This window comes from Trichosurus vulpecula, chromosome 7 (assembly GCF_011100635.1).
Source record: "Trichosurus vulpecula isolate mTriVul1 chromosome 7, mTriVul1.pri, whole genome shotgun sequence".
Classification (NCBI taxonomy): domain Eukaryota; kingdom Metazoa; phylum Chordata; class Mammalia; order Diprotodontia; family Phalangeridae; genus Trichosurus; species Trichosurus vulpecula.
This window is the reverse complement of record NC_050579.1, coordinates 106782448-106794747: the sequence shown is the minus strand read 5'-3', so window position 1 is coordinate 106794747 and position 12300 is coordinate 106782448. Positions and strand designations below refer to the sequence as shown.

At 38.5% G+C, this 12300-nt stretch overlaps 1 protein-coding gene across 1 annotated transcript in view; it reads left to right on the top strand.

Annotated features, from left to right (window-relative positions):
- Window positions 1-10639, top strand: part of PPP1R14C (protein phosphatase 1 regulatory inhibitor subunit 14C) — a 121961-nt gene extending 111322 nt beyond the window's left edge. The window contains exon 4 of the mRNA XM_036767417.1: window positions 8903-10639. Coding sequence (XP_036623312.1) covers window positions 8903-8977 — 75 coding nt within the window. The 3' untranslated portion in view covers window positions 8978-10639. The remainder of the gene's footprint in view (window positions 1-8902) is intronic.
- Window positions 10640-12300: the final 1661 nt, after the last annotated feature.

Here is a 12300-nt window from a genome sequence, read left to right as displayed (position 1 = left end):
AAAGGGGGAGGGAAAGGTTAGTTGGGGATAGTTAGGAAGTTTGCTTGGCAAGAGCAAAGTGTGTGAGTCAGGAAAATGGTGCTGAAGTATCTGATAGAGGGGCAGCTAGATGGCTCAGTGAGTAGAGCACCAGCCCTGGAGTCAGGAGGCCCTGAGTTTAAGTCTGGCCTCAGACACTTTACATACTTACTAGCTGTGTGACCTTGGGCAAGTCACTTAACCCCCAATTGCCCTGCCTTCCCCCCCTCCAAAAAAAACTAAGAATGAAGTATCTGATAGAGATGTGCGTTTGTGGGTAAGGTGGTCAGAAAATGCCATAGAAGGAATGCTTTTTAAGTCGGCTGTTAAACATTTTGTGTCTGATCTGAAGGATAGGCCTAGCCCTACAGTGATACTTTAAAGAGAGAAGGTTATAAAGTCTAGGGCACTTTGGGGAAAAGAGATTTTGATGTTAGTGTGAGGAACAGATCAAGAGAAAGAGAGACCCCAAATAGAATCCAGCAAGGGAGGATGTTGTAGAAATGACTGCAGCCACCCTGGTGAATGAGAAGTGAGGCCAGCCTGGTGTTCACAGAAATGACATCCTTTGTTGTCTGAAACACGGCTAAAGTGACAACATACAGAGTCAGGGAAATGTGAGTTGCTGGCACCACTCACTGCTTCATCTGAGAAGACTCTCATTGGCTCCTCAATGCACGAGATAACAACCTGACCCAAGCTGCTGGCTGTTTTCATGGATATCACGTAACACAATCTCACCTCCCTTAATCAAACCTTTTCCACAGGGAAGGTGGCATTGATTGCATTTGTCTTAGTGCAGTCAGGCTAGCATGGTCCTGATTTGAATAGTATCTCCCAGAAATTAAGTCCTTACTTTAAAATCAGAATGTTCACATGAAGTGACCTCTTCTGCACTTAAGCAGGGCATTTGGTTCAAAGAGTCCTTCTGTATTTATAATTCAAGTTCTTTCTTTTTCTCTGATGTGTTCATTCTCTTTCTTCCTTCTCTCTTCTTCTCCTCCCTTCTTCACCCAATACAAATCTCACGATCATAAATACTATAGATCTGCACCCTCCTGCCCCCCATAACAAGAATAATCAACTTTTTTCAGGGAGCTGCATTGCACCTTTCATCATTCACAACAGTAGTTTGGGGCAGCTAGTAGTCTAGCTAGATAAATAATTGTTGACATGTAGTCAGGAGACAGCTTTTTTATTTCTTTCTTTTATCACTGAAAAGATTAGCCCTAGTATTCTCATCTGACATTCTGAGAAGTTGCTTAGTAAATATGAAGAAGAAAAGATGCTGCTTTTGAAATGATGGGTGCAGATGATGACCAGACACCTCTCCGAAATCATGGTAGCCTTCTGAAAGAGGATTTCATTGATTCAAAACAAATTATTTCAAAATATTTAAAACATTTAAAAACACATTCTACTTATTGAAACTCTGATTTAAAAAAACAAATATTGGACTGTTCTTTGAGTCAGGTATTCCAAGTTAATCCATACCATTTGGAAAGAACTCTGTACTTGGAATCTGAGGACTTGGATTCAAATCCGGACTCTGCTACTTATGTGACTTTGATAACGTCCTTAAACTTCTCTGGTTCTCAGTTTCCTCACATGTAAAATGGGAGAGTTGTATTAGATAGCCTCAAAGATTCTTCCCAGTGCTAAATATATATTCCTATTTCCTTTTGAAGTCTTAATGAGTGTTTATATTTGCATATTAATATGCAATGTTAATGATATAGTTTATAATACACAATAGGTTATGTTACATATTATATTTTTATTTTGTATAGATTTAAAATATATATTGGACTGATATATAATATATAATTTTTAAACTTTCAAAGAACTTTCATATTTACTTTCTCCTTTTAGCCTGACAACAATTTCAGAAAGTAGGAATGACAGGTATTATCCCCACTTTCCAGACAGAAAATGTTAGTGGTAGAAGGGACCTCAGAAATCATATAGTTCAGATTCCTCATTTTACAGATGAGGAAACTGAGGTCTAAAAAGGGTTGTGCCTCGCAAAGGTGACCCAGTGAGTTAATGACAGAGCATGGACTAAATCCCAGATTTATCAGCTAGCTAGTTTCAAACAACTCACAAGAATTTAAGCACCTGTTAAGTGCCAAGCACTGTGCTGGTCCTGGGATACAAACACAAAAAGGGAACCAACCCTTCCCTTATGTTCTAGAACTTAGGTTCAATTGACAGTGATAAGTATGATCTGCTACTACTACTACTACTACTACTACTACTACTACTACTACTACTACTAGTTTCTTACATGTAAAAAGAAACTGATGGTGACTTTCAGTCCAATAATAAAGTATGGAATTAGGAGTTCTAATAGATGCATCCTTATACATCCTGAAATACTTTGCTTCTAACACTTTATAACACTATTTATAACACTATTCCTTTGAAGATCTCACAATACCTTGTCCTCTGGTTTTGGAGAATGGAATTGAAAATAATACTAAGCCATCTGACAGACCTAATGCTTTTTAAAACTAAGTACAGATATTGTATTTTGGTGACAGCCTGTTTAATAGAACAAAGGAAGGAGATGCCAGAAACAGGGAATCTGGCAAGGAAGTTGTTACAGATGCTATTGCTTCTCTAGCTGGGCAAGAAGAAAGGCCAATCCAATTTTCAGGTTTACTAAACTGAATGCTAAAATTAACCCTTATATTAGATGGGTACCCACAGTTGTTCCTTTCCTAAAACTCAAGTACATGCTCCTACAACCTGATAGCCAACCTGTTTCTGTCTATCATGGATTCTGCCTTAACAGCCTTTTTATTCCCTGCTTTGTTTTTTTTTAAGTTAAATTTTATTTTTTCAGTGATCAAGCATTCATTTTTTGCTCCTTTCCACCTCCCCCTCTAAAAAAAGGGGAAAACGTCCTGCAACAAACATACATAGTCAAGCAAAATTAATTCTCACGTGTCCACAATGTCCCCAAATATGTCTCATTATGCGTGTGTTGTGAATCACCTCTCTGTTAGGTCTATTCCCTACTTGGCTAAGCACAAAGCGCTCTCTAAATGTGCATTGCTATTAATATTATCATTTTACCCCTTCCGCTACTACTGCAGGGTAGTATCCCTGTAGCCACTGCTTTGTCCCTACATGGAATCACTTATAAGAAAGTAATAATAATCATAATAATAAATACTACTTCATATTTGTATAATGTCAAACCAGGATATTTGTGAACTAATGTTTACACTTAAAAGTACCCTGCAATGCACCTCTGTTTCTCTTATGTAAAATTAGAGGGATAGACTAGATAACCTTTAAGACCCCTCCTCATTCTTAGGTTGGATGACTTGCCAATTGTTAATGCCCTCCCCCTGAAATTACTTTGTATATATTTTCCATTCAAGAGGCAGTGTGAGGTTGTGGATATAAAGCTAGCCTCAGAGTCAGGAAGACCTGAATTCACATTATACTTTTGATCTATACTGACTGTGTAATGCTGGGTAAGTCATTTAGTTTCTCAATGTCCTAGGGAACTCACAAAGACTTCAAATGGCAGGGCAGGTGCTCGTCTGCATGGAAGGGAGTTTCTTCATTGGGCATTCACTATGCTAGTGAAATCACAGGTCCAGTTTAACAAAAAAGATGAGTACAGAATTTCTCCCACCTTTCTCTTTGTTTCTTTGGTGCCTAGATCACAGACAGCATTTAATAAACTGAACTGAATTGAACTGAAAATGACATTAGGCTAAGCCTCTAAGCACCAAATTAGACACTCTTTATTTCCATCTGCTGAGCAGACCAGGTCCCTCAACACATCTTAGATTATAAGGTCCATGAAGCCTTATTCCTTTTCAAGTTAGTGACTCAAACATAAAAGGCATTGAATAGTTTTTTTTAAACAAATTGATTAATAGAGAAATTTTGCTTGTGTTTTATGCATTTTAATGAGATAAAAGGACTTGGTTACTTTTTTAAAAGTTCATCCTAATATGTGGAATCTTCTTCCCTGTTCCCCTTCTCCTCTTTTCTCCTACCACATATACTGACTAAATAATTCATCAAATATTTCTTAAGTACCTCCTACATATAAGACACTGTTCTAGACACTTGGGATAAAAGATAAATATGAAAACCAGTTTCTTCTCCTGAGAGTTTATGTCCTCCTGGGAGGATATACTCTATAGATATAAAGAAATATAAGGTAATATGAAGAAAGAGAGAACATGAACAAACAGGGGAATCAGGAAAAATTTCCTATAGAAGTGGTACCTGAGCAGACCTTTGGAGGAAGGAAACAAAGTATTCTACAAGATGAGGAAGGAATAAGTTCCAGGCATGGGTGATAATCTTTACAGAGGCACAGAGTTAGGGGATTGGATGCTGTGTACAGGGCAAAACAAATAAGCATATTTGGCTAGAATATGGAATAGCTGAAGGTGCATAATTTTAAATAAATTTGCAAAGGAGGCTGGGACCAGATTGAGAAGGATTTTAAGTGCTAGATAGAGGAATCTGTATTTTTAACCTAGAGGCTATATTGCCCCTAATGATTTTTAAGCAGTGAAGTGACATGGTCACAACTGGCATGTGTGTAGAGGATGGAGTGAAGAGTGAGGAGACTGGAAGCAGGGAGACCAGTTAAGAGGCTGTTGATGTTATTTGGGTGAGGGGTAACAGTTGTTTCAATTATACCATGGGGATGTGAGAAACAATTTGGAGATTGAATGTACATGATTTGGCAATTCACTGGAGAACATGAAGACTGGAGGGTGACTTTGAGGTTCCACAGATGAGTGACTGGAAGGTTGGTGATGCTCTCAGCAGAAATAGGGAAGCTTAGATGAAGATCAGGGGAAAGATGATGAGTTACTTTCTAGATATGTTTGGCATTGCTGAGGAATGTCCAAGTAGAGATGTTTATCACATGCTTGGTAATACAAGTGGAACTCAGAAGAGATGAGAGTGAAGATATAGATCTGGGAGTTATTTCCTTAGAAGTAATAATCAAACCCATAGGAACTCTAGAAATGAGGTATAGAAGGATCAGAGGACCCGGTAAAAGGTCCAAGGGAGGATATTCCCACTTACAGGGGATTCAATAAGGGAGAGTCAGAAGGAGCAGGCAGAAGAACCTAGAGAGAGTAGTGTCACAAAAAGCTAAGGAAGGAGTTCCTTTTCAGGATATTAGCAGTATCAAAGGCAGTATGGAAGTCACGAAGGAGGGGAACTGAGAAAAGACTATTGGATTGGGCAATTAAAAGATTATTAGCAACACTTTTGATCTATACTGACTATGTAAAGCTGGGCAAGTCAGTTTACCTCTCAGTGTCCAAGGGATAACAGTTTCAGTTTGGCGACAAATTTAGAAGCCAGATTGCAAGAGGTTAAGAAGCTTTTCTCCTAGTCTTGGTGCCAGGATTTGCTACTGCAGCTGGCTTTCTAAGACAAGACAATGAAGGTCAAATTCAATGGACTGGAATGTATTGGGTGCTTGATGACCGAGGGGTGCGGGGTGGGGGGGGTTAATTTGCCTGGGGCAGAACGGATGTTGTGGCTGTCAATGACCAACCACTTCATTAACCTTATCTACATGTTTGTGTGTTTCAATATAATTCCACTCATGGCAAGTTCAAGGGGGTACCATCAAGGCTGAGAATAGAAGGCTAGTGATAAATGGAAAAGACATTGCTAGCTTGTAGGAGCACACTTCCACCAGTATTAAATGTGGAGTTGCTGGAGCTAAGTGTAGAATCCATTGGTGTCTGTGCCACCTTGGAAAATGCTGGGGCTGCTTTCAAAGGTGGAGCTAAGCATGTCATCATGTATGCCCCTTTGGCTGATGCCTCTATGTTTATGATAGGAATGAACCATAAGAAATATAATAACTAAGATTTTCAGTAATGCCCCTTATATTACCAGCTGCTTGGCACCCCTGACCAAGGTCATTCATGATGACTTTGGCACTGTGGAATGATTCATGACCCAATCCATGCTATTACTGCTATCCAGAAAACAGTAAATTATTCCTATGGCAAGTTGTCGTATGATGGGTATGGTGCTGCCGAAAACATCATCCCTGCCTCTGCTGGTGCTGCAAAGGCTGTGGGCAAGGTTTTCCCCGAGCTGGATGGGAAGCTCATGGGCATGGCCTTTTGTGTCCCTTCTTCCAGTGTATCTGTCATGGATTTGATCTTCTGCCTGGAGAAATCTGTCTGAACTGGTGAAGCAAGTGTCAGAGGGGCCCTGAAGGGCATCTGGGGCTAAACAGGAAAAGGTTGCATCCTTTGGCCTTAACAATGACACTCACTCTTCTACCTTTGATTCTGGTGCTGGAATTGCCCTTAATGACCATTTTGTTAAGCTCATTTCCTGGTATGACACTGAGTGTGATTAAAGCCACCATGGTTTAGTAGATCCCGTGGTTTACATAGCCTCCAAAGCATAAAGTAGAAAACCTTGGATCTTTATCACCAGGCAAAAGAGGAGTTACACTGTGGGGAGCCCACACTACAACTCTATTTCCCCATATTGGGAATTTCATACCCCTTCCACATATCCCCTGCCCAAAGCCCCCCCATATTATGGAGGAGAAACATAATGCAGTCCTATATTATGTACCATTAATAAAATTACTATATTTGTTGCAAAAAATGTGAATGGGAGGTAAGGAAATAGAAACAATAGTATGGAAGTATAGATAATTCTAGGATTTAGGTTATAAAAGGGGAGAGAGAGAGAGATTGAGGATGATAATTTATGGGGATGGCAAGATCAAATGAAAAATTTTTAACCAGTAGGGAGGCATGGGTATGTTTGCATGTCGAATGTGGAAAGCTCTCCAAGGCACATTAGTAGTAGTGTGTGCTTTTGAAAATGCAGTCAAATATTGTTTGTTTGAAGGAGGGAAAAGGAGGAGGAGAGAGTGCTCCATTTTGAAAAAAAGTAAAGATCTGATGTATAGGATATGTGTTAAAAGAGATGCAGCTTTGTTTGTTTCTTGTACATAGAGTAAGGTGAGCTATCTGCAGTCAACATGTTGCCAGGTAGAGAATTTCTATAAGGATCTGCTCTAATGGGTAAAGATTCCTTTTAATTGGTATAAAAGTTATGCACAAAAAATGACAGTGCTAACATTAGGGCATAATTAGGACATAAAATTAGTTTTTCCACAAGCAGAATAACCCTTCCTTCTATCTTTTTTGTCCAGATAATTTGCTCAGAAAGAACACTTTTTATATAGAATAGAGGATAAACTTAAATTTTTGTGAATTAGCCAACTCTGAATTAGTAATTTTTTGTAGCATGTTTTAAATTATTACAAAGAAAGGGATAAGCAAAGTGAAAAAAGTGGAAGAACATTGGGTTTGAAGAGAAGATTTGGGTTTGAACTTGACCTCATTTCTGTGTAATCCTGGATAGGTCACTTAACCTCCCTGGGTTTCAGTTTCCCCATCTGTAAAATGAAGGAGTCTATTAAACCATGGTGGCTTTAACCATACTCATTGGCATATCAGGAAACAAGCTCGACAAAATGGTCATTAAGGGCAATTTAGCACTAGCTTCAAAGGTAGAAGAGTGGGTGTCACTGTTAAAGTCAAAGGATACAATCTTTCCTTCTGTTTATCCCATGATGCCCTTCAAGGCCCCTCTGACCCTTGCTTCACCACTTTCTTGTAATATCATACAAATATATAATATTATAATATCATACAATTCCCTTCCAGTTTTGAATCCTATGGTCCTTTAACAGTAGGACTAAATTATACTATGTAGCATAAACATGAATCTTGAATTATGTCACTTATTTCAAATTTTTTTATTCAATGAAAATCACAGAACTTTAGATGTTAGAGCAGGAATAAATCTCATAGATCATCTGGTCCAATCCCTTCAATATACAGTGAGGTAACTGAGGTCCAAGAGGTTGAGTTATTTCCTCAAGGGCACACAGTGAATGAGTGACAAATGTGGGACTAGACCCTGATTCTTCTGACATCTGGACTGGTGGACTTTCAATGATTTTCCAGAACACTGTACTTCTCTCACATATACCATGTTGACTTACTGAAAAATCTGAATTAATGAAGCACAAATTACTGTAAAGCCTAGAAGGGTAATGCCCTCCAGAGAACATTACCATTTATGTGACTTCAGCCTGTGACTCTTAAATAGGAACTTTGTCTATTTAATGCAGAAATGTTACCAAAGTTGTCAGTAAGATAAATTATGTGGTTGGTGCTTCTCCCCCTTGCCTAAAAAAAGTCAACACCCGCATACTGAAATCAGCATTGCTTCCAGTGATAGATTCCTAAAACAACATGCATTAAGGAAATTGGAACTCTCATTGGTGAAGAATAAGAATATTGTTCAAGCCAGAACAATAAAATGGGTAGCTATAAATATATTGAGCCTTTAAAAATATTCAGAAGTTAAAGCCAAGAATGACTTCATCAAGGAGAACACAGCATTCTTCCATTCTAGAAAATGCTGCAAATTAAAGAAAAACAGGGTAGTACGAAAATTTTAAGTGATGTGCCATTGACTCAGAATGCATCCCTTTCTATCTCAGTGTAGCAGTAGTGGTGATTAAGAAAGCACTTAGTGTTGGTTGCATTCTGAACTAAGTCAATAGAAAGAAATGTGGAGTATCAAGGTTAAAAACATGCAGAGTTCTTTGGTTACACTGCCTTGTTCCCTCTCTGACAAGCCCAAGTTGCTTGCTTAAATGTGTCTTAGAGAGTACCCTTTAGAATATGCAGGTTGAAGAGCCAAAGTCTGAAATTGAGGGCAACTGCAGTTCATTTCCATTTACTTTAAACAAATCAACACAAGACTGATTGAAATGGAACCATCCCCAATACTAACTGCTTCTTTCTGCTTTCTTGTTCTTTCTTAGGAATTTATCAAAGAACTGCTATCTCGGATAAGAGGCATGAGGAAACTGAGTCCCCCCCAAAAGAAGAGTATATAATTTTTTGCATGGAGAGTAGAATTCTCTCCAAGGGACACAGAAAGGGAAATGGAATTTTGACCACAAGAAGACGCTTATTTAAAAGAAAAAATAGTTGTCTTTCTGAGCAACTTTTCTTTTTCTTCTGTTAGACATTTTATCCATGGATGTTTCTTATTTGTTTTTATGGATTTTTTTTAGATTTTTTTTTAATCAAAGCTATCAATGCTTTGGATGCAGCACAACTGTCAATGGAGGATTATCCAACCAGATGGAAGAGCCCAGGGATTTGATGGAGGCCTCTTGGTAGCTGACATGGGCAGCCCTATCTTATGTGGCAAATGGGAGGGTCTTTATAACCTTATAGAGCAGGGAGAATGGCTTTCTTATAGATAGTTTGGTAATATTTTCCCCCTCAATTGTATATTTGACTCATAGACGTCCAATTTCTTGTCCTTGTATATACACAATTATGTTACACTGTGGATGTGAGTATTATTTCCTGTGGATGGAATCGATGTTTGGTCTTCCTTTAACTGGAGACCACAGCACATGTGTTTTTGAGGGGCAACTTCACATTCTTAATGCAGGTGCTGAGATTTTAAAAAAATTCACTTTATGCACCAAAGTGAAGACATTAAATGTATCGGTTCTTTCAGGAAGCTACACTTAAAGTTTTGGTTGTTACCGTTTTCAAGGGCGTAACTTATGGATGGACTTCATATTGTCTTATTTATCCTGATGCTTTGCCAGGCCTCTTCCTCACTGCCTCATTCATAATAATTTGGAATCATGTTAACCCTTTGTTTGAAGCTCTGATAGGAACTCTATAGAGAAATGCCAGCACTGTCTGAACAGTGTTTTACCACAGAAAAGGAAAGCACCGTGTAGCATTTAATTCTCTGCTTTCGACCAAATACAGTGTGTTGTCTCTCCTATTAAAACAGGTCAAAAGCAAGCAAGCATGTTAGAGCTCTATCTCTGGCTTTCTGGGTGCTTCTGGGTCTGGGGCAGCACTAGAGCTCCCATAGGGAAGACACAATTCGAATGTCCCATTGAGCTGTTGGGAGGCAGGGAAGCCTCAACCGTCTTTGATGACCGAATTCTAGGAAGCCTTGATGTCAGAACATGCTCCAAATAGTATTGGCACTTCCTGACCCACTATGTAGTGTGTGGGTAAGGGTATAGCAGTTTCACAGGATCATAGGGAAAAACTGGGCAAAGCTAAGGTGCCCATTTCTTTACCCTTTCTCCTACTTTGGGGCTGGTCCTGAGGAAGCAACTGTCCTTTCTTCAATAGTATATTCCTGCTCCTTGTGAGATGATTAAAATAGGTTTGCAGTAACGGCATGGCTATCTGACCATGTTTGGAAAAGAAAGGGGGGGAGTGAAGAGAACACTTCAGGTAGACCTTTGGCTCCTTTGGGTGGTATTCTTTATCTGCTATGTGATGTTCATAAGTGACCGTGTAAAAGAAGACAGTAGTCAGGCATTTTATATCAAGGGTGCTCTGAACATATTTTATTTTTAAAAAGAAATATGTTTGTGAATTTTCTGTATACTGGCAAGCTTTTTAAAATGTATTTAATTTTGTAATGTTTACCAATGATTTATTTACAAGATATTTACTCAAATAAATGGAACAACTTACAACTCTTGTTACATGTAAGCCTTGTCAAACTATCTTATTGTACTAAGCATTGAAATCCATTTTTTTCATTTCCAAGGAATTTGTAATCTTTTAATCTTCTCAAACGCCATGCTGCATTTTATAGATTGGGGAGGTAGAAGCGGAAGCTTTGGTGGGTTCTAGCTCATTGAAAGAAATGAGCCAACTATCTTTGATTAATTATCATCCTAATTAAATCCCTTACCTAGACCAAGGACCCCTTATTTAATTAACTTCCCTTTTATATCTGATAGGAGTTACCTGGAAAGTTCAATTGAATTTATTAATCAGATATTCATATTGTCTTTAGAATTTTTTTTGGCCACACAAGAGGGGAAGCAACAGTAGATTATACAGGATTTCCACCCAATTGTCTGAAAAACCCAAGTATGGTACTTGGGAGGATCTAGGCTTTTAGCTCTTGCCTAAAATGGGCTTCTACTTCTTGTATTCCAAGAAACATGAATACAGAAAAAATATCATATGCCTTATTCAAAGATCAATAAATTTTTTTGTGCTAGCTTATGGAGCTATTATGCCCACACTTAGACTATATTTGTGGTACCCATCACATCAGCATGGGGATTTAAATTTCTTTGACACTTATTTATTCACCACTGCTCTACCCCCACTTGGAGAGGAAAATACAGATAGCTAACGCACAATGGAAATTCAGAAGTATTTTAATTTTCAGTCTAGTGTTCTCTCAACCAAAGTTAGGTTCACTTCTAAGTCTATTGGAATGGCACCCATTAGTAACCTGGAGGAGATGTTGTCCTCTTAGGCCTCTAATGGAATCATATCTGCCTCCAGAATTATCCATGCTTCCTGTAGGTGGCTCCCCAGCAGGCATAATAGAACCTTTTGACTTTGGGGGTTTTCTCTACCACCTTTAAGGTAGAAATTGAAAATTTGGAATTCATGGTCCCTTGTCTATATCTCAAGTCCAGTGTTGGGAAGATTGGTGTCTGCTCCTTCACGAAGTTAATAAATTTAGAACTGGAAGGGACTGTATAGACCATCTAGTCTAGAGTTCTTAAACCTTTTGTGTTACAGATTCCTTTGGCAGTCCTGTGAAACTGATGGACCTCTTCTCAGAATAATGCATAAAATAAATGCATAGGATTTCAAAGCAAACAAATTATATTAAAATACTATTATCAACATTAAAAATCCAGACTCTTTGGAGGTCGGTGGACCTCCAGTTAAGAACCTTTGATTTAGTCTAGATAGGGAAATTGAATCCCAGGAAAGTAAAATGATTTGACCAAGGTTACCCATGTAGTAAGCAGAAGAGCCAAGACTGGAATCTTGTTCCTTTGATTCTAATTCTGGAACTCTTTCCATTATACAACATAGCCTGCTCTAGGATAAACTTTCTGCTGCATCCCTTTTCCTTTGAAATATGGTAGGATGGCTTTGAAACATTCACTTGGCAACAAGTTTGTAGGATCATAGAACCAGGCTTAGAAATGAAAGGGAAATTAGTGGCTAATTAGTTCAATTTTCATTTTAAAGATCAGAAGATCAGGAATCTGAGGCATAGAGCTCATCAGTGACTGGCCCAAGATCACACAAGGAGGAAGTGGTAGACTTAGGATCTGATCCCAAGTCTTAAGTGAATACTTTTCATTTATATTGAAAAGTCCAAGTTTGGTCATGGTGGTACATGCCT